Below are 25,923 nucleotides of genomic sequence, written 5' to 3'. Positions count from 1 at the left end.
TTTTGCTCACTATTTATCATCCCACCAGTACCTAGAATAGGTTCGGATACAGAAACTCATATATTTGTTCTTCTGAGTCAAAGCTGACAGGCTATAGAGAAACGAGCACTCTCATACACGGCTGTCAGAGAGTAAATTGGTACAGCCTTTCTGGAAGCAGTTGTGTAGTATATAAAAGTCTCAAAATGTGCTTGCCCTTTGACTGGCATTTCTCCTTCTACATTTTTATCATGAGAAACTAATTAAGGATGTGCACAGAGATATGGCTGGGAGATTCAGCCACATTGGAATGCTTTCATCTGCAGTCAGGAAAACTCTTGAGCTGACATATTGGAAAGAATGTAAATTATTTTTTAAAATGTGGCAAGAGGAACTATTTTTCAGAGTCATTCAAAAGAGATCTTCCTTTCTTTCCTAATGCCTTTGCATTTTAAAATTGTCTCATTACTTTGCTGACTACCTTCTTTCTTAAGCAAAACTAAAACTTACCTGTAAAATTTTTTTCCACAGGTCCCTTAATATGGACTTTGAAAATCAAGATAAGGAGAAAGACAATAATAGTTCTTCTGGGTCTTTCAATGGCAACAGCACCAATAATAGTAAGATACTTTATGTCAGTTAAGTTTTATACAGGTAGTTGTCTTAATGTGATTCTTTCCATACCCCCCCATTAGTAATTTACTGGGTTCGAGGATTTATGTTTGGCATAATAAAATCTAATCTCTGTGGTATAATCTGTTAAATTTTGTTCTAAATCTGAACTACTGATGTCTTGTGTACTGCTTTTAACTCATGCCTAAAAGCTCGCGCTGAGAGTCTTTGCTTCTTGAAGATAAGAAGGATAGATTAGTATCTGCTGGCTTATGATTTCATTTAGATACTTTGAGGTTGATAATCTGTAGGTGTTAATCATAAATGTATCCAATGACTCTTCAAAGAGAGTTGCTTGAAGTACTTGTAAAACTAAGTATCATGAGTATTTTTCCTGATATTTAAGCTCTTACTAGAATGCTTGCTTTGAAGAAAAAAGTGTGCTATATGGCAAATATTTAACAGCATTTTTCATAAGTAGCCAAAAAGTAGAAACAACCCAAGGATCCTTAAACTAATAATTTATAAATAGAAATGGTATATCCATGTAATGAAATGTGGCTTAGCATTTAAAAAGGATAAAGTACTGACACATGCTACAATACGGATGAACTTCAAAACATTATACTAGGCTGGGCGCAGTGGCTCACACCTATAATCCTAGCACTCTGGGAGGCCAAGGCAGGCGGATTGCTCAAGGTCAGGAGTTCAAAACCAGCCTGAGCAAGAGCGAGACCCTGTCTCTACTATAAATAGAAACAATTAATTGGCCGACTAATATATATAGAAAAAATTAGCCGGGCATGGTGGTACATGCCTGTAGTCCCAGCTACCCAGGAGGCTGAGGCAGAAGGATCGCTTGAGCCCAGGAGTGTCAGGTTGCTGTGAGCTAGGCTGACACCACAGCACTCACTCTAGCCTGGGCAACAAAGTGAAACTCTGTCTCAAGAAAAAAAAAATTATACTAAGTCAAAGAAGCCAGACAGAACATTATATGAGTACATTTATGTAAAATTTCCAAAACAAATATATCTAGACAGAAAGTAGATTAGTGGTTGTCTGGGGCTAGGAATAAGGAGAACTAACTGTAAACTGAGGGATCTTGTTGTGATGAAAATGTTCTAAAACAAGATTATAGTGATAGTTTCACACTTGGTAAATTTGCCCCAAAAAAAGTCATTGAGTTATACACTTAAAAGGGTGAATTTTATGGTATGTAAATTGTCTCTTAGTAACGTTATAGAAAATTCGTGATGCCTATTATGGAAAGAGTCGAATTAGAAACAAGGAGACTTGATAATATTAACAGATTTATATTGAGTGCCTACTATATATTCAGCATTCTATTAGATATTTTGAAAGAAGCAAAAATACAAAAGCAATTCTTTAGAAAAAATTAGCTTTTTAAAAAATATGCTAAGGCAGAGATGGTAAATGACTTGGTATTTACCGTCCTTTACCTGGGGCAGGTACTTTTTTTCACTGACCCTCACCATAGCCTCAGAATCCTTTTGAACAAGCCAGCCACTATCAGTGGATCAGAGTAAGCTCTAGAGATGAAATCATTTTGACATCCATGTGCAAAGACAGTGAAGACAGAAAGGCAAGTCAGGTAAGCAACAGTGGGTCAAATAGAGTCTCTTTCTTAGAGAAGGTGAGTTTGTCTTGAAACAGTGAGCTTGGATTGGTGGAGAGGAAGTCATTTCAGATGGGGAGAGCATATAGTAACAGGCACAGAGGGCATGATCTATAGAACAGGTTAAAGTCATCACCTAATAAGGAGGAAATACTGGGGATCTAATAAAAAGTTACGCCATTGGGCCGGGCGCGATGGCTCACGCCTGTAATCCTAGCACTCTGGGAGGCCGAGGCGGGCGGATTGCTCAAGGTCAGGAGTTCAAAACCAGCCTGAGCGAGACCCCGTCTCTACCATAAAAATAGAAAGAAATTAATTGGCCAACTAATATATATAATATAAAAAAATCAGCCGGGCATGGTGGCTCGTGCCTGTAGTCCCAGCTACTCGGGAGGCTGAGGCAGGAGGATTGCTTGAGCCCAGGAGTTTGAGGTTGCTGTGAGCTAGGCTGACGCCACGGCACTCACTCTAGCCTAGGCAAGAAAGCAAGACTCTGTCTCAAAAAAAAAAAAAAAAAAAAAGTTACGCCATTGATGGAGGACCATGGCTGTTAAGTTGGAAAGAAGTTATTTAATATCTATTTCAGTTTCTCTAGTGATTGTAATACTGTCAACCAAATTATACTTGCCCAGTTTTCACTGAGTTACATGTGTTTCATTGTCCCTGAGAGTGCAGAGTGGGCATAATAAAGACAGTAAGTAGAATCGTCTATTTTTATTTATTTTTTATTTTTTTGAGACAGAGTCTCACTTTGTTGCCCAGGCTAGAGTGAGTGCCATACTGTCAGCCTAGCTCACAGCAACCTCAAACTCCTGGGCTCAAGCAATCCTACTGCCTCCGCCTCCCGAGTAGCTGGGACGACAGGCATGCGCCACCATACCCGGCTACTTTTTTCTATATATATTAGTTGGCCAATTAATTTCTTTCTATTTATAGTAGAGACGGGGTCTTGCTCTTGCTCAGGCTGGTTTTGAACTCCTGACCTGGAGCAATCCGCCAGTCTTGGCCTCCCAAAGTGCTAGGATTACAGGCGTGACCCACCGCGCCCGGCTATAGAATCATTTAAATATGTAATGAGTCTTTTATTAAACATATGACACAAAGCCTCGTGTGAAGTAAAATTCCATACTAGTAACTTACTGGGAACCAGGTAAAACCCAGTCCAAAATCTGATTTTCAGATTAAATTATTACTACATAGTCATTTACTTTCTGTCAACATTTTAAGCCAAATCACTTCATACTCTTGAATCCTTTTTAAAAGGTCCTGTGTTACATACCATTTATGCAAAAAATGTACATAAATTAGATTATAAATCCGCTGTACATTGCATCACAGAACCTAAGAAAGCTACATATATATGTGTGTGTGTCTGAATACAGTTTTATTCTCAAATAAATAAATTAATGGCATGTCAGTCCTTAGAGTGGAAGGAAGTTACTTGGTAGCATCAGTTTTTTCTTTCTCATTATGAATCAGTCTCTAAAGAGTAGTAGAATTCTTCTTTTTAGATGATGGTCATTTTCTTAAATCTACTTCCTGTGTTGTGCTAAATTATCTTTGACAACATATATTTCTTCAGTTTCTACTGAAGCCATGGATACCAAAAGGGACAAGGACAGATTAGGATAGAAAGCAGTCTGCTTCCACCTAATCAGGAAAAAACATAATGAAAGAAACTGTCATTGCAAAGAAGTATTTGATTATGGAATATAACATCATTCCAGATGGAAGGGATAGCATGGAAAACAGAATATCAAGAATCAAGGCCATACTTACCTGGCAGGGGAGATACCATGACCACGAAGGTGGTTTTCCCAGGGCGAGGCTTATCCATTGCACTCCGGATGTGCTGACCCCTGCGATTTCCCCAAATGTGGGAAACTCGACTGCATAATTTGTGGTAGTGGGGGACTGCGTTCGCGCTCTCCCCTGTAAAAAAAAAAAAAAAAAAAAGAATCAAGGCCAGGCGCGATGGCTCACACATGTAATCCTAGCACCCTAGGAGGCCGAGGTGAGAGGATCACTCAAGGTCAGGAGTTCGAAACCAGCCTGAGCAAGAGTGAGACCCCGTCTCTACTAGAAATAGAAAGAAATTAATTGGACAACTAAAAATATATAGAAAAAATTATCCACGCATGGTGGTGCATGTCTGTAGTCCCAGCTACTCTGGAGGCTGAGGCAGGAGGATCGCTGGAGCCCAGGAGTTTGAGGTTGCTGTGAACCAGGCTGATGCCACGGCACTCTAGCCTGGGCAACAAAGTGAGACTCTGTCTCAAAAAACTTTAAAAAAAAAATTTGAAAAAAGAATCAAAGAAATAATAGAAAGATGAACCAGGGACACACAAGAGAGATCATGTAGATGCTAAAGAGAGTGAAGTTCTGAATGATTAACAATTAGAATAATTGAGGGGAAAGTTCTAAGAAAAGGAAGGGTTTGAATTTGGTGTTAAGATTTTGGCAAGGGTGTTGGACTGATTGAAGGAGAAAGTGACTAGATAGAGGTTTTTTAAACATTGTAGTTTCCTACTCCCATACAATAAGAATCAAGGAATTTGTGAAGACACATGAGAATAGGAAGAGGTGTTAGGTGTAGGCCAGCATCATTGGTGGAGGGCCTGGGGTGAAGGGTCACTCTGTGATTACACGCTTTGACTATGTCAGAAATGATTACATTGTACTTGATTATAAGAGAAGCTAGAAGAAGGAGAAGTGTTAAGTGTTGAGAGAGGAGTAGATGGGCCACGTGAATCAAAGTTTGCAAAAAGGAGAAATCACTTTATAATTGAATGTTTCTCCTTGCGGGGTTCCCTAGAGTATTTGAACAAAAGACTAGGGAATTATTACTTCAGGTTATGGTCATACTCCACCTATCTGGGTAGTTCTAACCACATGGAAGTAAGCAGGGAGGTTAGAACAGGCCTAACCAGGAGGTATGGCACTCAATTCATTAGAAAGCAGGAAAACGAAAATCAAAACCCTAATGAAAGAGCACTACACACCTACCAGTATAGCTAAAATTTAAACCCCTGATCACACTAAGTGTTGGTGAGGATGTAGAACAAGAAAGAACCCACTTGCACTACGGGAAAAAGTGTAAGTTGGCACAGTTGCTTTGAAAAACAGTTTGGCAGCATCTGCTAAAAGTGACAGTATAAACCCTTGGACCCAGCAGTGTCACTCCTAGTTATACACCCAACAAATACAGGCTCATGTGCATCAAAAGTCATGCACAAGAATGCTCAGAGCAGCAGCATTTGTAAAAACAAACATTCGGAAACAACACAAACAGCAACCATAGAATGGATAAATAAATTTTAATATATTCATACAGTGAAATTGAGTGAACTACTGCAGTTACATATAACAGCATGGATGGTTCTCACAAATGATGTTGAATGAAAGAAGCCAGATCAAAAAAAAAAAAATACTACATAATTCAAGTATATAAGATTTTTAAAACAGCAAAATAAACCTTAGTGTTTAAGGAAACATTATTAGATGGGAAACACATATCATAAAAGTCAGGATAGTGCTTCCTTTGGGAGGAAGACAGAGTAGTGATTGAGAGAGACAGAGTGAAGCCTTCTGGGGTTGATCTGTTTCTTGACCTGAATGGTATTAGATATGTGACGATTCACTGAGCTCTACATTTTTGTACTTTTCTTTATGTGGTAACTTACAATAAAAAAAAGGTTAGAAAGTGTCAGGGAGAGTTCGCTTCAGGTCCTCTGATTTCCCCAACCTTGTTCTAACTCCTATATCTGTCCCAAGAAGCCTATGTAGATCCCCCCAGCCCACATCAATCCTTCATTTAATTAGTGCCGGTGGGGTTTTTTAAAAAGACACACCTCACCATCTGACATCTTGAACTCTTATACTAAACTTGACATATAATGTATTTGAACTAGAAAGATTGATAGAGATGTACAGTTGAAATTCTCTGCTTAGTGGAGACATCTTAATCTCCCTGCCTAGACTGTAAACCCCGTAAGATCTGGAAATGACTTTTTGTTTTCTGCAATCCCTCCTATTGTTTACTGTATAATAGATGTTTAGTAAATATTTAGTCAGAAGCATGCTTGTTCCATGGAGGTGCAAAATCAGTAATTTTCTTAACAATTACCAATAATACATTGATGTGTTGCTTAATGTGTATTCCATAACCAGACCTATATTTAGCCTGTAGCTGCATTTATTGAATGCTAAAAATGTTGCTGCACATAATTTTTAATTTCATTGCCTTTTTTTTTTTTTTTTTTTTTTGAGACAGAGTCTCGCTTTGTTGCCCAGGCTAGAGTGAGTGCCGTGGTGTCAGCCTAGCTCACAGCAACCTCAAACTCCTGGGCTCAAGTAATCCTCCTGTCTCAGCCTCCCCAGTAGCTAGGACTACAGGCACGCGCCACCATGCCTGGCTAATTTATATATATATATATATATATATATATATTAGTTGGCCAATTAATTTCTTTCTATTTATAGTAGAGACGGGGTCTTGCTCTTGCTCAGGCTGGTTTCGAACTCCTGACCTCAAGCAATCCGCCCGCCTCAGCCTCCCAGAGTGTTAGGATTACAGGGGTGAGCCACCGCGCCCGGCTTCATTGCCTATTATGTTGATTTTGGCTTTAAGGATAATGCAACAGTGCTTGTATAAGTCTTCCCAGTTATGGCTGTTTTGTTTTGTTTTGAAGTCATTGGAGTTGGCTAAAATTTCTAACTAATTAGCCCCTTCCCCTTCAGGTTCTTTATCTCCAAACCTTTAGGATGTGCAGTACTGAAGTCATGTATGTTGTATTAAGTAGCATATTGTCAGCAACCAAAAGAGCTCTACTTGCCCTGTGACGTTGCCTCTTGCTTTAAAATCTGTGCTTTCAAAACAACAACAACAAAATACGTGCATTCTATCCGATATTCTAGAAAGGTTATTTGTATTGAGTTTTGCATCTTAATTACAGACCAATTTCTAAAATTTAGATTATAAATGAATACATCTCATATAGCTGACTTAACTACAGTCTTTGTTCTAGCCATCCATTTTTCTGTTCACCCTTTGGACTAATACAGTCTACCTGTACACTATATGATATACTTTGTTATACAGAAAAGGGAGGAGGGTGTGTTTTAAGATTTACAGATTTTTTAAAAGATTGTTTCTGGCCGGGCGCGGTGGCTCAAGCCTGTAATCCTAGCACTCTGGGAGGCCGAGGCGGGCGGATTGCTCGAGGTCAGGAGTTCGAAACCAGCCTGAGCAAGACCCCGTCTCTACTATAAATAGAAAGAAATTAATTGGCCAACTAATATATATATATAAAAAATTAGCCGGGCGTGGTGGCGCATGCCTGTAGTCCCAGCTACTCGGGAGGCTGAGGCAGAAGGATTGCTTGAGCCCAGGAGTTTGAGGTTGCTGTGAGCTAGGCTGATGCCACGGCACTCACTCTAGCCTGTGCAACAAAGCGAGACTCTGTCTCAAAAAAAAAAAAAAAAAAAAAAAGATTGTTTCTTATCCTGTGACAATCATTTATTTGAGAAACCATTATTTTCTCTTGTGAAAGACACTTGAAATCTGTAATTTCCTTTAGCTCTTCTTTAAACTAGTATAGAGCACTTAAATTTAAAAACTATTTGAGAAAAATTTAATTAGAGAGTTTTATAGAGTTTTGTCTAATAAATGCATCCCCACCCCCAAGAGACCCCCTATGGGCCAAGCTGAATGGGTTTGACTGCAGCTGAGAACTGCTTCCCAGATCATTCTGTTTGTCATGACACACAGATCACTTATCCTAAATTGATTTGCCCTATTCCTAAGTGAATTATTTGACTCATCTGCCTAGCTAGAGCAGTTTTGTTCTGTAGAAATATTTCCACAAAACTTCTAAATAGATCTTACAGGGACAGGCAAATTTAAATAATAGTAGTTTTTAAATGTTGGTTGATCATGCAGCTGTGTCCAGTTTATCCTGGTTGCATATTTTATTTGTAGCCTTAACTAATGAAGAGAGAATTTTACTTCTAATATTTCATTATAATCATATGGAGATTTGTTTGTTTCCTTTTGCGCACTTTTCTTACATTGAAGTCGGTAGCATACAAGATGAAACTGGTAATTTTTTTCATTCAGTGATGATCAGATTTTGACATGTTTTCCTTGTCTACCAAATATTAGTGGTTCTCAACCCTGAATGCAAAGTAAAATTTTTTTTTTTTTCTTTTTCTTCACAGAATGTTTGGAAACAAAGTAAAATTTTGATGGGGAGTTTTTAGCTGAACTTAACCCCTAGATTTCACTTTAATTGGTCTGGGGTTGGACATGGGCATTATAATGTTTGTAAAGTTTTCCATGTGATTTCAATGATCAAACAACCGAGAACCACCGTGCTAACTCCTGTATGCCAAGAGATTGTTTTTCTCCATTCATCTCCTTTTCTGGTACCTTAAAATGTTCCCATAAAATAAATCAATTTTTCTTATTTGCTGTTTTCAGCTATGTTTTGTTCTCCTCCTGTCACCCAAAGTCAGTTCTCAATTACTAATAGCAACGAGAAAAAGTGAACATGAGTATGTTAAATCTACAGATGAAGAGAAATTATTTTAGTCAGTGGATTAAGACCAACTCTTTTATGAAACCTATACACAAGACCATAAATACACTCAAATTAACAAATCTGAATTTTTACTACCTATTGTGGGGAGGTGTTGTTTATTTTTCACCTCCTGCCCTTCAGATGGTTAGCACCAGGAGTCAGTAGTTCAATTCAGCACATATTTCTTGAGCACCAACTATAATAAAGGCATTCTGAGGAGCAAAGAGCTCATAATCTCATTGGGATGGAAAGAATTATAGGGCCCGAATAGTCCATATCTTACATAGTAACCCCTAGAACCTTTTGCATTTTAACATATTAATGTATATGAAGTACATGTGCACAGTGCCTGTTACATAGCAAGTTGTTAATGTGTCCCTTTTTCTCTTTCAGGCATCCAAACAATTGACTCTACCCAGGCTCTGTTCCTTCCGATTGGAGCATCTGTCTCTCTTCTAGTAATGTTCTTCTTCTTTGACTCAGTTCAAGTAGTTTTTACAATATGTACAGCAGGTAAATAAGTTTCTCTATTAACATACTATAAGGAAAATTTTTCACTTTTTTTATAATTCAAAAATACAGGCCGGGCGCGGTGGCTCAAGCCTGTAATCCTAGCACTCTGGGAGGCCGAGGCGGGCAGATTGCTCGAGGTCAAGAGTTCGAAACCAGCCTGAGCAAGAGCAAGACCCTGTCTCTACTATAAATAGAAAGAAATTAATTGGCCAACTAATATATATATATAAAATTAGCCGGGCGTGGTGGCGCATGCCTGTAGTCCCAGCTACTCGGGAGGCTGAGGCAGAAGGATTGCTTGAGCCCAGGAGTTTGAGGTTGCTGTGAGCTAGGCTGATGCCACGGCACTCACTCTAGCCTGTGCAACAAAGCGAGACTCTGTCTCAAAAAAAAAAAAAAATACACATATGTCCTGTAAGTTTTTCTTTATAAATCTGGCCTTTTCTCCTCCCCTCCCCCCCAACCGCCTCCTTGAACCACTGGATCCACATACCATCTGTTGAGCCCTGCCAACACAGTCTGAAAGAAAAGCCAGGGATTTGAAAACTCGTGGGCTTTATTATTTATTACACCAGGCACTATTGCTTTGGCTCCTTTTCTGGTAGGTTACCAGAAGGTCCAGTTGGACACAGGTCATTGGCAACCTCTGCCTGTGTTTCCGCAGATAGAAACATTGATAGCTAATTTAGCTGACTTGACCGTCAGCTCTCTGATATGTTTTCAAGCTAAGCAATGATGGAAATGTAAAACACATCAACAAAATGCTACAAGATTTGTTAGGAGATCATCCATGGCCTGCTATTTATCTTTTCTTGTTGAGATAGGAGAGAATGAGAAAATTTACCTATGCTTCCCCCTACTTGAGATCAGGTACCTCTTTTTTTAAGAGGTTGTCTGTGCAGTACTAAAGGAAGATGTTTTTCTTCTCTAATTAATTAACTACATCTACTTGTCAAGAAAAGTATTTGGGGTAATGACTAAGTTTCTATAAGTCATGCCATTTTTCTTATAATTGTTTAAAAAATAAACAGAAAAATTAACCATACATTTTCTTTCTCTAGTTCTTGCAACGATAGCTTTTGCTTTCCTTCTTCTCCCGATGTGCCAGTATTTAACAAGACCCTGTTCACCTCAGAACAAGTAAGGACTTGGGACTTTTTTCTAAGTTATAAACTTATAATTTTTTTGTCATATTTGATAGCATTATTAGGAGTCTAAATTTCTGGTATTGACTGGAGCACACAAATGCCAGAAGACTGGGAAATGAGATATTTGATTTTTAAAACTAGAAGACAGAGCTGGGCTTGGTGGCCTGTGCCTGTAGTCCCAGCTACTCAAGAGGCTTAGTTGGGAGGATAGCTTGAGCCCAGGAGTTGGAGGCTACAGTGTGCTGTGATCACACTTGTGGATAGCCACTGCACTCCAGCCTGGACAACATAGTGAGACTCTGTCTCTTAAAAAAACAAAACAAAAAAAAACAAAACTAGGCCAGGCGCGGCGGCTCATGCCTGTAATCTTAACTCTCTGGGAGGCCTAGGCAGGCGGATCATTTGAGCTCAGGAGTTCGAAACCAACCTGAGCAAGAGCGAGACCCCATCTCTGCTATAAATAGAAACAAATTAATTGGCCAACTAATATATAGAGAAAAAAGTAGCCTGGCATGGTGGCACATGCCTGTAATCCCAGCTACTTGGGAGGCTGAGGCAGAAGGATTGCTTGGGCCCAGGAGTTTGAGGTTGCTGTGAGCCAGGCTGATGCCACGGCACTCATTCTAGCCTGGGCAACAAAGTGAGACTCTGTCTCAAAAAAAAATAAAAAAAAAAAACCTAGAAGATAATACTTCCTTTTGCACACCTTTTCATGGCAAAGGAAATATAAACAAATCTTAAGAAGTCGGAATCATTGTGGCATGCTTCCTGCTTAGGTTATTGACAGTTTTTTTTTTTTTTAAGCAATGCTTTCATTCCTTTAGTGGTGAGTTAATGGACTATGAGAAGAGTGGTTGAACTCAAACATTCTTCTTTGCCTTTCATCTTTGGTGACCCAGATGTGCTACCCACTTGCATTTAATCCCAGTGCTGTTCATACCTTAACTCTGAAAGCCATGGCTCCATGGAAACCAAATGCTGTGCTAATAGAGATACTGTATGTACTTAGGAAGCCAGTCCCTGGCAGCTGATTTTCCCAGGAATAAGTGATTACCACATAGATTTACCATCTTAAAATGGTATTTATTCATCTTTGCTAAATGAATTGTTGGCTTTCTTCATTTTGATTTCCTCATAAGAGTAGAATTGCCCCCATACTTATCTGCTCCAGAGATTGATATTTGTCACTTTAAACTTCTAAATATCCATGTTGATAATTTGGTCTAAACAGTACATTATCATATGAGTGCAAAAGTAGACTGCCTCTGAGCTTTCCTTAGCTTCCTCCAAAGAGGTTTGGATATTTTGGATTTCCAGGTATCTAGGTATCACCTGCTATTGTAATTCAGCCATCATGTACTCTGATCATGAAGTACCAGAGGAGAGTCTGGTGACTGAATAAAGCATGCCCATCAGTTCAATAAATATTATCTGTTTTCCAGGATTTCCTTTGGTTGCTGTGGGCGTTTCACTGCTGCTGAGTTACTGTCATTCTCTCTGTCTGTCATGCTTGTCCTCATCTGGGTTCTCACTGGCCATTGGCTTCTCATGGATGGTGAGTAACTAATAAGTGACAAATTATAATTTTAATATAGTTTGGTAGATAAATTAGTATATTCATAGAGTTGTGCAAGCATCACTGCAATCAATTTTAGAGTATTTTCATCAGCCACCCCCAAAACCCATACCCATTCGCAGTCACTCCCCTTGTCTTCCACTGTACCCCACCCCACCCTACCCTAGCTGTCCACTGTCTGCCTTCTGTCTCTGTGGAGTTCTCTATTCTAGATGTTTCACATAAATAGAATCTCATGTGGCCTTTTGTGTCTGGTCTTTCACTTAACATAATATTTTTAAGGTTTATCCATGTTGTAACATGTATCAGAACTTCATTCCTTTTTATGGCTGAATAGTATTTTATTGTATGGCTATACCAATTTTATTTCTCCATTCATCAGTTTCCACTTTTGGGGCTATTATGAACAATGTATCTGTGAATATTTGTGTACAAGTTTTTGTGTAGACTATACTTTCTTATATAAATGGAGTTATATTAATATTGAATATATTATATTTAGTAACATATCATATATAACATATGTAATCTGGGTTGTATGAAATATACAGTACACTCTTTTTTATGTAATGATATAAATACATGTCTATATTATTGCCTTAAAGTATATCATATCCTTTTTAATAACTCCAGAGTATTCCATTACATGTATGTTAACTGTTGCTATATGCTTAGATTGTTTTTCATCTGTTTCTACTGTAAATAACCCTGAGGTTAACATTCTTATTTTGCCTCTTAGTGCACAGGTCAGATACTTAGTAAAATTTTCTGAGGATGATGTCCTAGATGTGAAATTGCTGGAACAAAGGGTTTTTTGCATTTAAAAATTTTATGTCTCTTATTATACTGCCTCTTATACTTATTATACTGTCTCTTATTATACTTTCAGATAGGCTATAGCAGTTTATGCTCTGATTTATATCATGTGAGAATTTTCCTTCATTGATAATGATGAAACAATAATGACAATAATAGCTAAAATTTACTGAGTGCATTTTATGCATTGGGCACTCTGCTGAGTGTTCTACATGGATTATCTCATTTAATCATCAAAAAGAAAACCTCTTTGAAGTAGGTACTATTATTGTTCCTGTTTTACAGAAGAGAAAACAGAGGTTTAGAAAAGTAACTTACCCAAAGTCTCAGAACCCCTATGTATATTTCACACTTATTACCAAAATAATCTTAGAAGGACATTTCCAAAAGTCCCCCATAATTCCTCTAATCTTTCCCTTGAGACATTTAACTTTTCTTTATTGAAGACCCTGAAACCTTCTCTCCACTTTCCTTACATACAGTCCTTGCTCTCATTTTCACAGTGTGCTTTCCTAATCTCAAGAAACTTCTAACTACTTGGCCCCACAAAGTCTGTTCACCTTCTCTTTTTTTTTGGTGGTTCAGAAAGGAAGGAGGTTAAAATATAAAGGCTGTCAAGTTTTTACTAGTTGTAATGTTAAGGAATTTTTAAGGAAGGAATTTGAAAACTGGGGATTACAGGTATGGATTACATCTGTACCTATTACTCATTAAGTTTGCTGAGTAGTATTTGATCCATATAGTTTGTTTGGCTTTTTTGTTTGTTTGTTTGTTTTTAGTGGTATTGTTATAGTTTTTAGAAAACACTTGCATCAAAAATGTGAATTAACTCAAAACCAAGGATGTTCTGTTCATGGTCAAATTGTACAGAATTTGACAAAAAGGATTGTAAACTGTTTTTTGTTTGTTTGTTTTTGTGATCCAGAATCAGAATTATATCAATATGCTCAGGAAATGGTCAATGAAAGGGAATTATTAAGACTAACATAAGGAAGAAATTTGAAACCTTAAGGAAAACTAAAAACTTGTCCTTCTACTACTACAAGGAATTTTTTCCCTCATAAGTAATTTTTCACAAGTACCAAGGATTTAAAATTTATATGTGCCAAGTTAATTAGTAAAAAAGCTGTAAGAAGGCCGGGCGCTGTGGCTCACGCCTGTAATCCTAGCTCTTGGGAGGCCGAGGCGGGCGGATTGCTCAAGGTCAGGAGTTCAAAACCAGCCTGAGCAAGAGCGAGACCCCGTCTCTACTATAAATAGAAAGAAATTAATTGGCCAACTGATATATATATAAAAAAAATTAGCCGGGCATGGTGGCGCATGCCTGTAGTCCCAGCTACTCGGGAGGCTGAGGCAGAAGGATCACTCGAGCCCAGGAGTTTGAGGTTGCTGTGAGCTAGGCTGACGCCACGGCACTCACTCTAGCCTGGACAACAAAGCGAGACTCTGTCTCAAAAAAAAAAAAAAAAAAAGCTGTAAGAAACTGAATATGAGGAAACAAACTATTGAGTGGATTGCAAGTTTTATAAAATTTTAAACAAAGGTGATAGTTATAGTGACACTTTTTAAATAAAAATAAATTTTTTGCTCAAAAAGACAAAATCATAATGACAGAAGACAGGTCAGTGGTCGTTACCAGAGCTTATGTGGGGGAATGAGGTGACTATAAACAATTAGCACAAGGGATTTTGGGGGGGGGGTGATGCAGCTGTTGTATGTGCCGAGTGTAGTGTAGTGGTGGCTTTGCAGATCTGTGCATGTGTTAAAATTCACAGAACTAGTACATCTAAAGAAAAACTGTCCACTTTACTGTTTGATCGTTTTAAAAATGTCAAATTTATATTTTTATAAATAGGAAATTTGTATATATTTGTTGTCATAGTAGTTATTCAGTGCTTGTGTGTGTGTGTGACTACCAAGCTATTAAAACTTCAAAACAGTTCCTTGAGGTTGCAGACCAAGTTACACGTTAGTTACACTTACATGCAGCCCATTAATACTCAGACACGGAAGGCAGACTCAAACTCACCAATGCCTGGTTTGTGCAGTAATTCACCTTTGCTGATGCTGACAGTCTTGGTCTCTTGTTTTAGAATTTCACATTTCACATTGCCTTATAAAAACATGTACTGTGATCATTTCCTTCAGTACTTGAATACCCACTATGCACATAAGCATTTCTGAAGTGCTGCAATGGTTAGAATCTTTAAGTGGTTATCAGAACTGTTAAATTTCGCAAATCAAGTATTAAGTGCTTTCAGTATTCTTATGATTTGTGTTTGATACTTCAGTGCTTCTATAAGTTAATGAACAGTAAGTTGAGAAAAAGAAATTACATTCAATCAAAGTCACACAAGTTGCTTGTCTAGTTTATAGTGAAAGGGTGGATGCCTATTTTATATGGACTGGGTATTGTTAAAAGTGATAAAGTTGTAGGAATGTGCATTAGACTTTTCCTGAGATTAACTCTTGATTTGTGCAGAATGATTTGTTAAATAAAAGGGGGGAAGAGGTGAGTAGTACATAAATTGAGCATGTAGGGGATTTTGAAAGACTTTAATAGAACCTAATTTCTATTTAAAATATGTATTATAGACTACTGAGTCTCGATCATGATAATGATTGAGAGAGTAAATATAGTCCAAGTTAAATCTCATGGCTGCTTTTACGATGATATCCCTTCAGTCTTCTCTAGTCCAGTGGCTTCCTGATGAGGAAACAAGTAGCACAGGTATTTCTCCTACTAGTTCTGAACCAAAACTATTTAGAAATGCTGGTTAGTTGGTTAAACCTAAATCCGATTACTTCGGTCCATATAAACTGACTGGGTGAATGTGAACTCCATATTCTTAAGAGAAACTTTTATGATGGTGACTTTAAATGACAGGTTGAGAGGCAGCCCCCATAATGATACACTTAAATCCACCTATACAAATGTTGTGACAAGAGACGATGAAAGCTCAGGTGCTGCTGGTTTAGCTAAGGTAATATAAAGCAGTAATCACCTAAGCAGGACGGAGTAGTCTCAGTGTTAGCAGGGTAAAGTCCATTATGACAAGTGATACTTAAACTACCCTGAAGTCTCAGTCCCATGTGGTCTAAGGTTCTCAGTAATCCCACTACTAACTTTTTGGTGGCTGTCCTTTCATGGATCGCTTTACTTACGTGTCCAGACACACACGATGTACTATTCATATGTTTTGCTAAGTTTTAAGTTCTTACTAAGTTATAGACCCCAAGAAGATTAGATATCTCTCAAAACAGTAAGTAGTGTGTTCTTTATACTCTCAGCTCTACCCTACCCTAACATTGTATAGAACAGAAAAAATACCTATTTACTAACAGTATGTCACTAAGAAAAAAGAAAAGGTTGGCATTATGGAAGGTGACATTCTTGTACACAGTCATCAGAAACACATACTTTAGAGCAAGTCAGCAGAATTTTCTTCATTGTACTTCTGTGGGCAGGGGTTGGGATAGGTTTATCAGACTCACGGAAGAATGGAGTAAGCAGCTCTCAGTAAGACATACTAAAGGGTCTTTTTTACTGTAGGAGTCTTTTCCTATAGACTGTAGAGCTATTAGAAAATTGGCCATAAAGGACAAACTTTAGTTTCCCAGGGACCACTGTCAGAAGTGGGGCCAGGCACAGTGGCTCAGGCCTGTAATGCCAGTGCTGTGGGAGGCTGAGGTAAGAGGTTCTCTTGAAGTTAGGAGTTTGAGACTAGCCTGGGCAACACAGCAAGAGCCCGTCTCTACAAATAAAAGTTAGCAAGGTGTGGCGGTGCATACCTGTGGTCCCAGCTACTTGAGAGGTTGAGGCAGGAGGATCTCTTGAACTCAAGAGTTCAAGGCTATAGTGAGTTATGATCATGACAGCACTGTAGTCTAGTATGGGCATCAGAGCAAGACCTTATCTCAAAAACAGAAGTACATTTCCATTGTGAAATTCACTAAGTAGTTGAAATTTTTGGTGGAGTGTTCAGTGAGGCTCCCATAAATCCTAATTGGCCCTAACTATAGTAGACTTTTATAATATTTTCTATCATTATTGCAATTTCCCAATATTTACTCATCCAAGGATCTCCCTACCAGTTTGTACTGCTTAAACTGCCCTTGTGACCAAGGATAGAAGTTTTCCTCAAAACTGAGAGAGAGCCTTCTCGAGCTTTCTAATTGTTTCTCAGATAAGTGTTTGATATGTTTGGCCTGTTTTCTGCTATCAGGGTAATGTAGCTTTCTAGGCATAGTCTGTGTTGCTCGCTGGCATGGAAATTATCTTTCCAGACTTCTTTGCAGAATCAGAAATCATCTTGTAGGCAGTGATATTTGGTGGTAGGGTTTTTTAAATGAGTGTTTCTTAATTAAAGCCTGTTGTTTGGAGCTAATTTAGAGTGAAAACAGGATGATAAATTATTTTCAGGGCTAGACTAGAAAGTATTAATACTAAGAATGGACTTGAGCCAGGCAAGGTGGCTCACACCTGTAATCCCAGTGCTTTGGGAGGCTGAGGCAGGAGGAGCACTTGAGTAATGAGTTCAAGACCAGCCTGGGCAACATAGCAAGACCCCCATCTCTACAAAAAAATAAGAAAAATTAGCCAGGTGGAGTGATGTGTGCCTATAGTCCCAGCTACTTGGGAGAAAGGAACAGACTTTAGAGTTTTCTTGAACTGAAATCTGGAGCTGTCGTATCTACTCTAACTCAGTTTCATTTGGCAAATCAACCTTTCAAATTTGAGAAGGCTTGAAAGAATTTGACCAGTAGGTGGTGGTATGTTAGCTATTAGCTGGTGAATCTGAGCTCACACACCTACTGTTCAAGGCTCGTTGAACAGGTTCACAGTCTGTATCCCCTTTCTGGGTTCAGGGACTAGCAGTCTTGACAGATGTCCAGTCCAGCCCCCACCTCTATTTTATAGCAGTTGCTACTAACCTGTGATTAGAAAATGTTTAGTGCCAGAAGTCTAGCGATTTATTTTTTGTTTTAAAATGCTACACTCTGGAGTTTGGTCCACCTAAAGCATAGATATCCACAGCTGTTTTATCTTAGAATGTGAGTACTGCTTAGAAACCTTACAGGTTATATAATCCTAGTTGTAGAGAACATTTTAGCTCAGTTTGGTGTCATCTTTGTCCCTGTCCCTGGTTTTGGAAGACAAGGTGATACAGAGATATCAGTAACAAATTGAAAATAACTATAGCTAAGTGGCTAAGATTAATAATTTACTTCCCTAACACTTTTGGTTAATTTACATTTAGCCAAAAGTTCAGTTTGTTGGTAAAGCTATGGGGAAGAGTCTTGGGCGTTTCTTAAGCAGCAAAGGAAGAGAGAGCACTAATCTTTACTTTGGCCTGGAAAAGCCCTAAGGATGGGGTAAGATTTTATGAAGAAAGAAAGGCAAACCAGATGAATAATGGAGTGCACCTTTTGGGGATATGACATAGCTTGTGGCAATATTCAGTGGGGTAGGAGTGATATTCATTCAGCATATTTATATTATTAATAAGAACCTTCTCTGAGATCATCAAAAGAGATGCATTCTGCCTCTTCATACACAGAACTTAGAACACAGTGGGGAGACCTAGATAAGGTTGGAAAGAGGGTTGCTTGACTTCATGTCGACAGAGAGAAGGGATAGCTGAGGAACAGGGACCAGGGAAGATGGGCTGTGAGGCAGAGCCCACGTCGCACAGCTCCATTCTGCAAGAGTTGTGCCCCCTGCCGTTGTACAACTTTATAATTAACCTTGATCCATCACAGAGACGGGAACATGGTGACCTTAAGGTAGAAAATTATATGAACAGATACATGTTTGACAACGGCAGTGACAAGTAAATGGGAAAGAAAGGGGTGGGGGTGAGAACACACACACAGAAGTAGGAAGTGAGAGGAGGCACGAGCAAGGTCTGCTGTCACCGTACAGGGTAACAGCCCAAGGTGGCTGCACATTGCGTGTACGTGATGAAGGACTCTGGTACGTTGAAAACGAACCCTGAGTTTCTTGTTTGGACAGTTAGGATAGGATGACATTGTCTGGAGTCATAGAAAATCCTGTCACTGAGCAATTCTGTCTTTTCCCTGTTTAGCTTAGACCCAGGTAGGATAGGATTAGCATAAGATGAATGACAAGTGGCAGGTGGATGCTTAGACCATATGACCTTTAAAGGCTCCTGCAAGTTTGGGATGAAGTGATTCTATGGTAAATGTAATGGAAAAGTTTAGGAAGGGACAAGTCATCTGCATGTGTAACAGAGGCGTGTCATACCTAACCTGAGGTGCTGTTTTGCTTCTCTGTTCAGTTTCCCTGCCCCTCTTTTGGTGACTGGTGAGATGCAGTGGGACTGAGATCACTGCCCACACTCTCCTGTCTCTTTCTTGACTATTCATCTCAGGCCTTTTATGACGTCCTTTGTTACCTGAAGCTTTGCGTTCCACGTGTTCACTTGGAAGCTGGTGAACAGATCACCCCCAGCCAGTATTTCTGCACAAACACGAGTTTCACCTGTTGTGTGGCCATCAGCTCCTAGCCTCTGCCCATGGGCTTCCCTCCCACAGGCCACTGCTGTTCCTCCAGCCGCCGAGCTTATCCCTGTCCTGTTTACGGATCCACAACATAGCCAGACATTTGTCTTCTAAAGATGATAGTGGGAGATCTATCCTTTACAAAATGGGCGTGATTTGATGAGAACACGGGCTTTAGCGCTTCTCTCAATGCCCAAAACGTCACGCTTCAGTCATCCCTTTGCAGCTCTGCATTCTCCGAGCTTTGCTGAGCCTCAGTGACCCTGTCTAGGTAATACACAGGTCATTAGGTTTATTTCAAATGACTTGCATTTTTATACATTTCCCCAGTCCAGTTCTGTTTCTGTAAATTATTTAAAAAACTAAAGGAGACCCTAGTGTAATGAGCATCCTGTATCATAAAGTCAGGAATTAGGTCTCGACCACATCTCTACAAAATTCACACTGTATTACACCCCATGGAGCTCAGCAAATGCTTAATAACAATGATGATACATATATGTTGTTCTTCCTAGTTTTATTACCAGCTTTCCAACCCTTCTCTGTTACAGGGATAGAAATGTTTATGCAATGCCATATACACAGTAGAAACTCATGGAATATTAGTTGAGCTGATGTGTCCAGGGTCTGCCAAACTGCTATATTTATCTACTTTTTTACATATATTGGCAATTTACTACCAATTCTATTAAAATGATATATATCTGATAGTAAAGCATTTTGTACTTTCCTTAGATAATCTAAAAGTCAATAATAGATCATAATATTCATTTTGCAAGTATTTATTAAATGTCTATTAAGTGCTAGGGACCCACAGAAAGACATGGATTCTGTTTGCCAGGAAAGCATAGTCAGCTAGTGTAGGGAACAAGCTCATTTGTGTATAGATAATCACACTGTCATAGAATGGACGAATGAGTTGAGAGGTGTTGAGAGTTCTGTGGCATCACATGGAGGAAACAAGTGACTCTGGTTAGGTCAGGACAGACCCTGAGGAAGCTTTCTTACCTAGCACTGTAAGAATGAGGATGAATTTCCCAGATGAAGCAGCCAGGGGCAGGGTTTTCTGTGTGGAGCGCGAAAGAACACAGGACGTGCTGACAGGCGGGTCGTGTTTGAGGGGCGAGAGAACAGGCAGCAGGATGCGCGTGTGGAGAGTCTGCGGCGCCTGGCCACGGAGCCGGACATTCGTCCCACTGTAAGAGCCCATGGAAACTTTGTCAGCAGCTCTGTGGCCTAATCAGACCTGTGTTTGCAGAAGAATAGGGGAGAGCTAGAAAGCTGAGAGGTCCAGGCTCCAGGGACACGGCAGCGAGCCATGCCCTCAAGGAGCTTCCATGGAGTTGAGGGGGAAATTGGGGGGGGGAGTTACCTAGCGTGTAAAATGTTGAGGGGTATAAGAGGAAAAAATAAGACAAGGATAGGGAAGAAGTGCAATTTTAGCACATTGACTGCTATGCCACACTAGAAAAAAATTTTTTCCTTTGGAGCCATATGTTTTATTACAAAAATAAAAACTTCGACAACAAAATGATCCTTTCTAATCTAACGACAAACTTGTTATTTTTGTTTTATGTGCCCATAGGTATGGTAAGGTAAAGAGACGTGTGAGTCACATATGCATCACGAGGCCCCAGGGTCAAAACTAGCATGAGTTAAATACAACTCACATGGCAGCTAATGTGTTAAGTATAATTGCAGGGCCCCGGCATGGTGGCTCACACCTATAATCCCCCCGCACCTTGAGAGGCCAAGGTGGGAGGACTGCTTGAGACCAAGAGTTCAAGACCCTACATTCCCTAGCAGCTCTCCAGTCACACCCTCTAGTCTTGAACTGTACCTGGGAGAGGGTATGCCTGCTTCAGATAATGATGTCCATAGAGGAAAATCCAAACACAGTAGGGAAGCACCGGAAAAATCAAGAAGTTCTACTTTCTGTAGGACAAATGACTCCAGTCTCAACGAGTCATTAAAAAAGGACTGTGCCGGACTGGAAAAGATTTAAAAGATGTACGCAGGTCCCGGATTGCACTCTGGCTCATGCAACCCATCTGTAGAAGACATTTGAGAGTCTCTGAGAGAAATGTAAATAAATGAGATGAAAATTCATTGCTTAAAAAATAGATTGTGTGATCCCATTAGATTAAAAATATATATATTTACCTTAAAAATTCTGGGAAGATGTTTAACAGTGGTAATTTCTGGAGAGGGAATATAATTTTTAAAAATTTTGCTTGACTGTGCTCTCCAGTTTTCTATAATGTAGTTAAAGGAAGAACTGCTGGGATGATGTTTCTGCGTGATGAAAGGGGATGTGATCTAGGGTGTGAGTTAACCCTGTGCAGAGCAGGGACGCGTCCAGTTGGGGACGGCAGGACACCTCGGCCTGGTCCAGAATAGAGCATCCCCTGGGTGTCCAACAGTTGGGCGCTATACATAGCCTGAGAAAAGGAATCACCCCAAATACCAATGGGTCTAAATGGGCTGAAGTGGGCACTTTGCACCCGTGGGGTGTAAGTGTCTAAAGCTAGAGCTTGGGACTGCTGGAATGTTGAGGGGAGTGCACGCTCTGTTAGGCTGAGAAGCCGAGTAGCTGGTGGAGACAGGATGGGCCTGCAGTCCACGTGCTGACTGCTCTCTGCTGTCTCCCTCCAGCGCTTGCCATGGGTCTCTGTGTTGCCATGATCGCCTTTGTCCGCCTGCCGAGCCTCAAAGTCTCCTGCCTGCTTCTCTCAGGGCTTCTAATCTATGATGTCTTCTGGGTAAGTTCTCTAGAAGCCCGTGCTCTCCTGGTGTTGAATTGAAGCATTCACTCCTGAGAACTGTTCACCCTAAGTATCCAGAGTTGGGCTTGCCTGACCACCAGTCACGCCCTCCAGTCTTGAACAGCACACGTTAAAGGGGCACAGGTTATTGGGAGGGTCACTTGAGCCCAGGAGTTGGAGGCTGCGGTGCACCATGGCCGCGCCTGCAGATAGCCACTGCGCTCCAGCCAGGGCGACAGCATAGTGAGACCCTGTCCCCAAGAAAGAAAAAAGTGCGTAGGGCGCTAGCTGCCTGAGCCTTTTGTTTGTTGAGATGTGATACAGTGGGCAGTGTCCTCGGGTGGAAGAGGTGGCAGGCAGGCTCCCTGCCATGGGAACACGGCCAGTTCCACGGTAGGGGAGTGCCCTCTGGGTGTGGAGAGAATTCAGAAGTCTGCATGTCCACAGGAAGAACAGAGATGTTCTTTCTGCTTGAAGCAGGCACTGACACCACTGCATCCTGAGACTCTGCTCTTAGGAACAAAGAGGGCTGATGCTGAAACTGGTTGCTTCCAGCCCCCTCTGTTAAAGCCCTCTCTCCACTCGGCAGGTATTTTTCTCAGCCTACATCTTCAATAGCAACGTCATGGTGAAGGTGGCCACGCAGCCGGCTGACAATCCCCTGGATGTCCTCTCCCGGAAGCTCCACCTGGGGCCCAATGTTGGGCGTGATGTTCCTCGCCTGTCTCTGCCTGGAAAACTGGTCTTCCCGAGGTAGGACTGGCGGGCCGGACCCCACCCTGTGCCGTGCTCACACTGCCGTCCTGTGCCCGTCTGTTCCCTACTTTGGTCGGCGTGTCTTTTGTCATCAGCATTCTAGTCCTAAACTGGAGAGGGTTGTCTTGTACACAGGAAATGAGGACTAGAATATTAATTATCCAAAGTTTCTCGCTAAGTGATCCAGGTGCTACTTTTTATCATTTTTTCCAAATGACCACATCTTTGCTGTCTCCACTTTTTAAAGTTGGCTGGAGGGAACAAACGGGGGGACAGTCTGCTGCTTTTTTTACTTCTAAGACATTTGTAAAATATGTTCTAATGGTAAAATTATACAGCTCCTGGTACTATAATCTTGGCAAAATTAATGTGCTGCTTTAATCTCCCGTGCCCGGTGGCAGTCAGGCGCTCATTTGAGGTGTCACCAGTGAACGCATCACAACAATGAAATGCTTGACGATTCTGAGGGAGGCACACTTAAGCAGCCACTTCTAACGGAGGGGCCAGACTGAAGACCTCTGTTGCCAGTACTCTCGTGGCTTTTAATCTCCAAACTCTTAAAAGCTAGTGTCGGTTCATCCAGTAGAGATTCCAGTCTACCATTCAGATAAGCACTTTGACTTCTTAAAAAGCTGACAGGCCTGGCACAGGAGGGGTGGAAACTGGACCGTAGAGTGTGCCATCGCTAACCTCTGAAACTGCATTCCAGCTCCACCGGCAGTCACTTCTCCATGTTGGGCATTGGAGACATTGTGATGCCTGGCCTCCTGCTGTGCTTTGTCCTTCGCTATGACAACTATAAAAAACAAGCCAGCGGGGACTCCTGTGGTGCTTCTGGACCCGCCAACATCTCCGGGCGCATGCAGAAGGTCTCCTACTTTCACTGCACCCTCATCGGGTACTTTGTAGGTAAGGAAGAACCACAGCGGCCGCAGGTGATCCTCTCTGGCGGTCCCAGCCCTTGGAGTTAAGTCAGGTCTTCTAGCTGCAGGTGTTGGAAGGAGAGCACTAACTGGTGGTCGTACTAGACAACCGGAAAGAAACCTTCTGGCCCACCAGGTGACAGCTGCTGTCCGTACTGGATAGCCCAGGTCCCTTTCCAGCAGAATTCTGAAGGACATACCACATAATGCAGTGATTAGTCTCCACTGAAATCTTCTGCTGAGTGTAATGAATAATTCAACAGATATTTACTTTCATTAGTAGTAACATTTCTGTCACCTCTGACTTATGATTCTCCCTGGGAAGAAGGGAGGGTTTGGGCCCAGAAAGCTGAGCATGGAGTGGGCCTTGGGCCAGTCACGGGGCCTTGGAGCTTGGTTTTTAAAGCTGTGCTGCTCACATTTAACTACTCGAGCTGGGCATGTCACACCCCCACCGCAGGCTGGAACACATCACATCAGATCTGTGCAGTCTCAGGACTTTGCCAATGGCAGCCAGGTGCCAGGGCTTCCTTGCCCCTCTCTCACGAATGCCTCTGTCCTCACAGGTCTACTCACCGCTACCGTGGCCTCGCGCATTCACCGGGCCGCCCAGCCTGCCCTTCTCTATTTGGTGCCATTTACCTTATTGCCACTCCTCACAATGGCCTATTTAAAGGTGAGAGAAAAAAGGGGGAGAAAGGTGAGAGGCCATATGACAAATGTGTGAGAGCAATGGCCTTGCATTTGGGTGTGCACTCTCCTTGCTTGGAGGTGGTTCTGCTTAAGCCCTGAGGGAGCTCTTGACCTTGTGCTGGGTGCACGTGCTGACCTGCGTTAGCAGACTCTTCAGGTCCTCGCAGCCACTAGCAGAAGATGCTAATGAGCTAGGCCACTGCACCACCTGGTCGTGGAGTAATTAACTGAAAGGCCCGGAGCCCAGCTGTGGAGACTTTGCCCTCCTGCCACCTCACAGCTGTGTTAACACTTTAAGTTAGAAAACGATGAAGACAGACTGGCTAGTACTGAGACAAGACTGTGTCCGGTAAAAGTGAGGTTTGGAGAGACCATTGTCTTACTTGCCAGATCTGTTTTATCATCCCCAGACACAGAGCTTAAATTACTTGCCCACACCGTCTGACTCAACAAGGAGAGAACTTAGGATAGAGATAGTAAAAGCCCTTCCTTGCTCGAGGGCCCATGAGCTTCTCTTCTAAGGAGTCCTCCTAAAACTGGTGGGTTCCTTGTCAGTGAATAACGTTTGAATGCTGTTACCCCACGGAAGCACTGTGCTCTGAGATCAAGAGTCAGGCCAGACTGGCAGCCGTGTGCGCCCCATGTTTAAACGTGTAACTTAGTGAAGTCCCTCCTTCCCCAGGGCGACCTCCGGAGGATGTGGTCGGAGCCATTCCACTCCAAGTCCAGCAGCTCCCGCTTCCTGGAAGTATGATGGATCACACAGAAAGTGACCAGAGCGGCCATCATAGTCCTTCCTCTCAACTCGTGGTTTTGTGTCCTCTTAGAGCTGGCCTGGTACTCAGAGACGTACCTGTTTAAGGAACTGCCGTGTGACTGGATTTTGCGTTTAAAGGGAGCTCGTTTGCGGGGGAGGTGCCGGAGCCCTGTCAGCGTCCATCTCTCTGCTAGCGGCTATAGACGTGGAGCCTTTTCCAGAAGGGACAGCTCTCCCCAGCGCTCCTTCCTCCCCGATTTTTACGGATCTGCCCCAGACTATCTGCACCAGACTGTCACCTTGCGGGGAGATGGAGATTTGACTGTTTGAAAACAGCAAGGAGTCGTTCTAGAACTTTTGAACACTAAAAGGATCTAAAAAAAAAAATTAGCAAACCGAAGTTTCTTCAGTGAACCCTTGAGAACTTTGGGACCAGTTTCCTGTGGGGGACTCAGTTTCAGAGAACTGGGACAGAAGCTCTTCTGTCGTTATATTCTTTCCTTTTTTTGGATTTATTAAATATTTTCTGTGGTGTGAAGTGACTTATTAAATCCACAGACATTGAGTGACTTCTTACAACACCCACATCAGAATTTGTGGTAATGAGTTCATGTCCACCCCAATGTTGTGTTGACGGTGAACA

At 41.2% G+C, this 25,923-nt stretch overlaps 1 protein-coding gene and 1 non-coding gene across 3 annotated transcripts in view; both read left to right on the top strand.

The window, feature by feature from the left end:
• The window catches only part of SPPL3 (signal peptide peptidase like 3), a 120,718-nt gene extending 94,896 nt beyond the window's left edge, over nucleotides 1-25,822 (top strand). The window contains exons 3-11 of one of the 2 annotated variants that reach the window (XM_012756545.3): nucleotides 511-599; nucleotides 9,202-9,321; nucleotides 10,383-10,461; nucleotides 11,912-12,024; nucleotides 22,042-22,148; nucleotides 22,741-22,904; nucleotides 23,617-23,816; nucleotides 24,397-24,506; nucleotides 25,206-25,822. In XM_012756545.3, coding sequence (XP_012611999.1) covers nucleotides 511-599; nucleotides 9,202-9,321; nucleotides 10,383-10,461; nucleotides 11,912-12,024; nucleotides 22,042-22,148; nucleotides 22,741-22,904; nucleotides 23,617-23,816; nucleotides 24,397-24,506; nucleotides 25,206-25,277 — 1,054 coding nt within the window. In that variant the 3' untranslated portion in view covers nucleotides 25,278-25,822. The remainder of the gene's footprint in view (nucleotides 1-510; nucleotides 600-9,201; nucleotides 9,322-10,382; nucleotides 10,462-11,911; nucleotides 12,025-22,041; nucleotides 22,149-22,740; nucleotides 22,905-23,616; nucleotides 23,817-24,396; nucleotides 24,507-25,205) is intronic. The other variant, XM_075996620.1, reaches the window with a different exon arrangement.
• LOC142863768 (U1 spliceosomal RNA) lies at nucleotides 3,999-4,162 on the top strand. Its single transcript, XR_012914411.1, has one exon. It is a non-coding gene; the product is annotated as a U1 spliceosomal RNA (small nuclear RNA).
• Nucleotides 25,823-25,923: the final 101 nt, after the last annotated feature.

The sequence above is a fragment of the Microcebus murinus genome, chromosome 22 (genome assembly GCF_040939455.1).
Source record: "Microcebus murinus isolate Inina chromosome 22, M.murinus_Inina_mat1.0, whole genome shotgun sequence".
NCBI classification, from domain to species: Eukaryota; Metazoa; Chordata; class Mammalia; order Primates; family Cheirogaleidae; genus Microcebus; species Microcebus murinus.
This window is presented reverse-complemented; position numbering and strand designations above follow the sequence as displayed.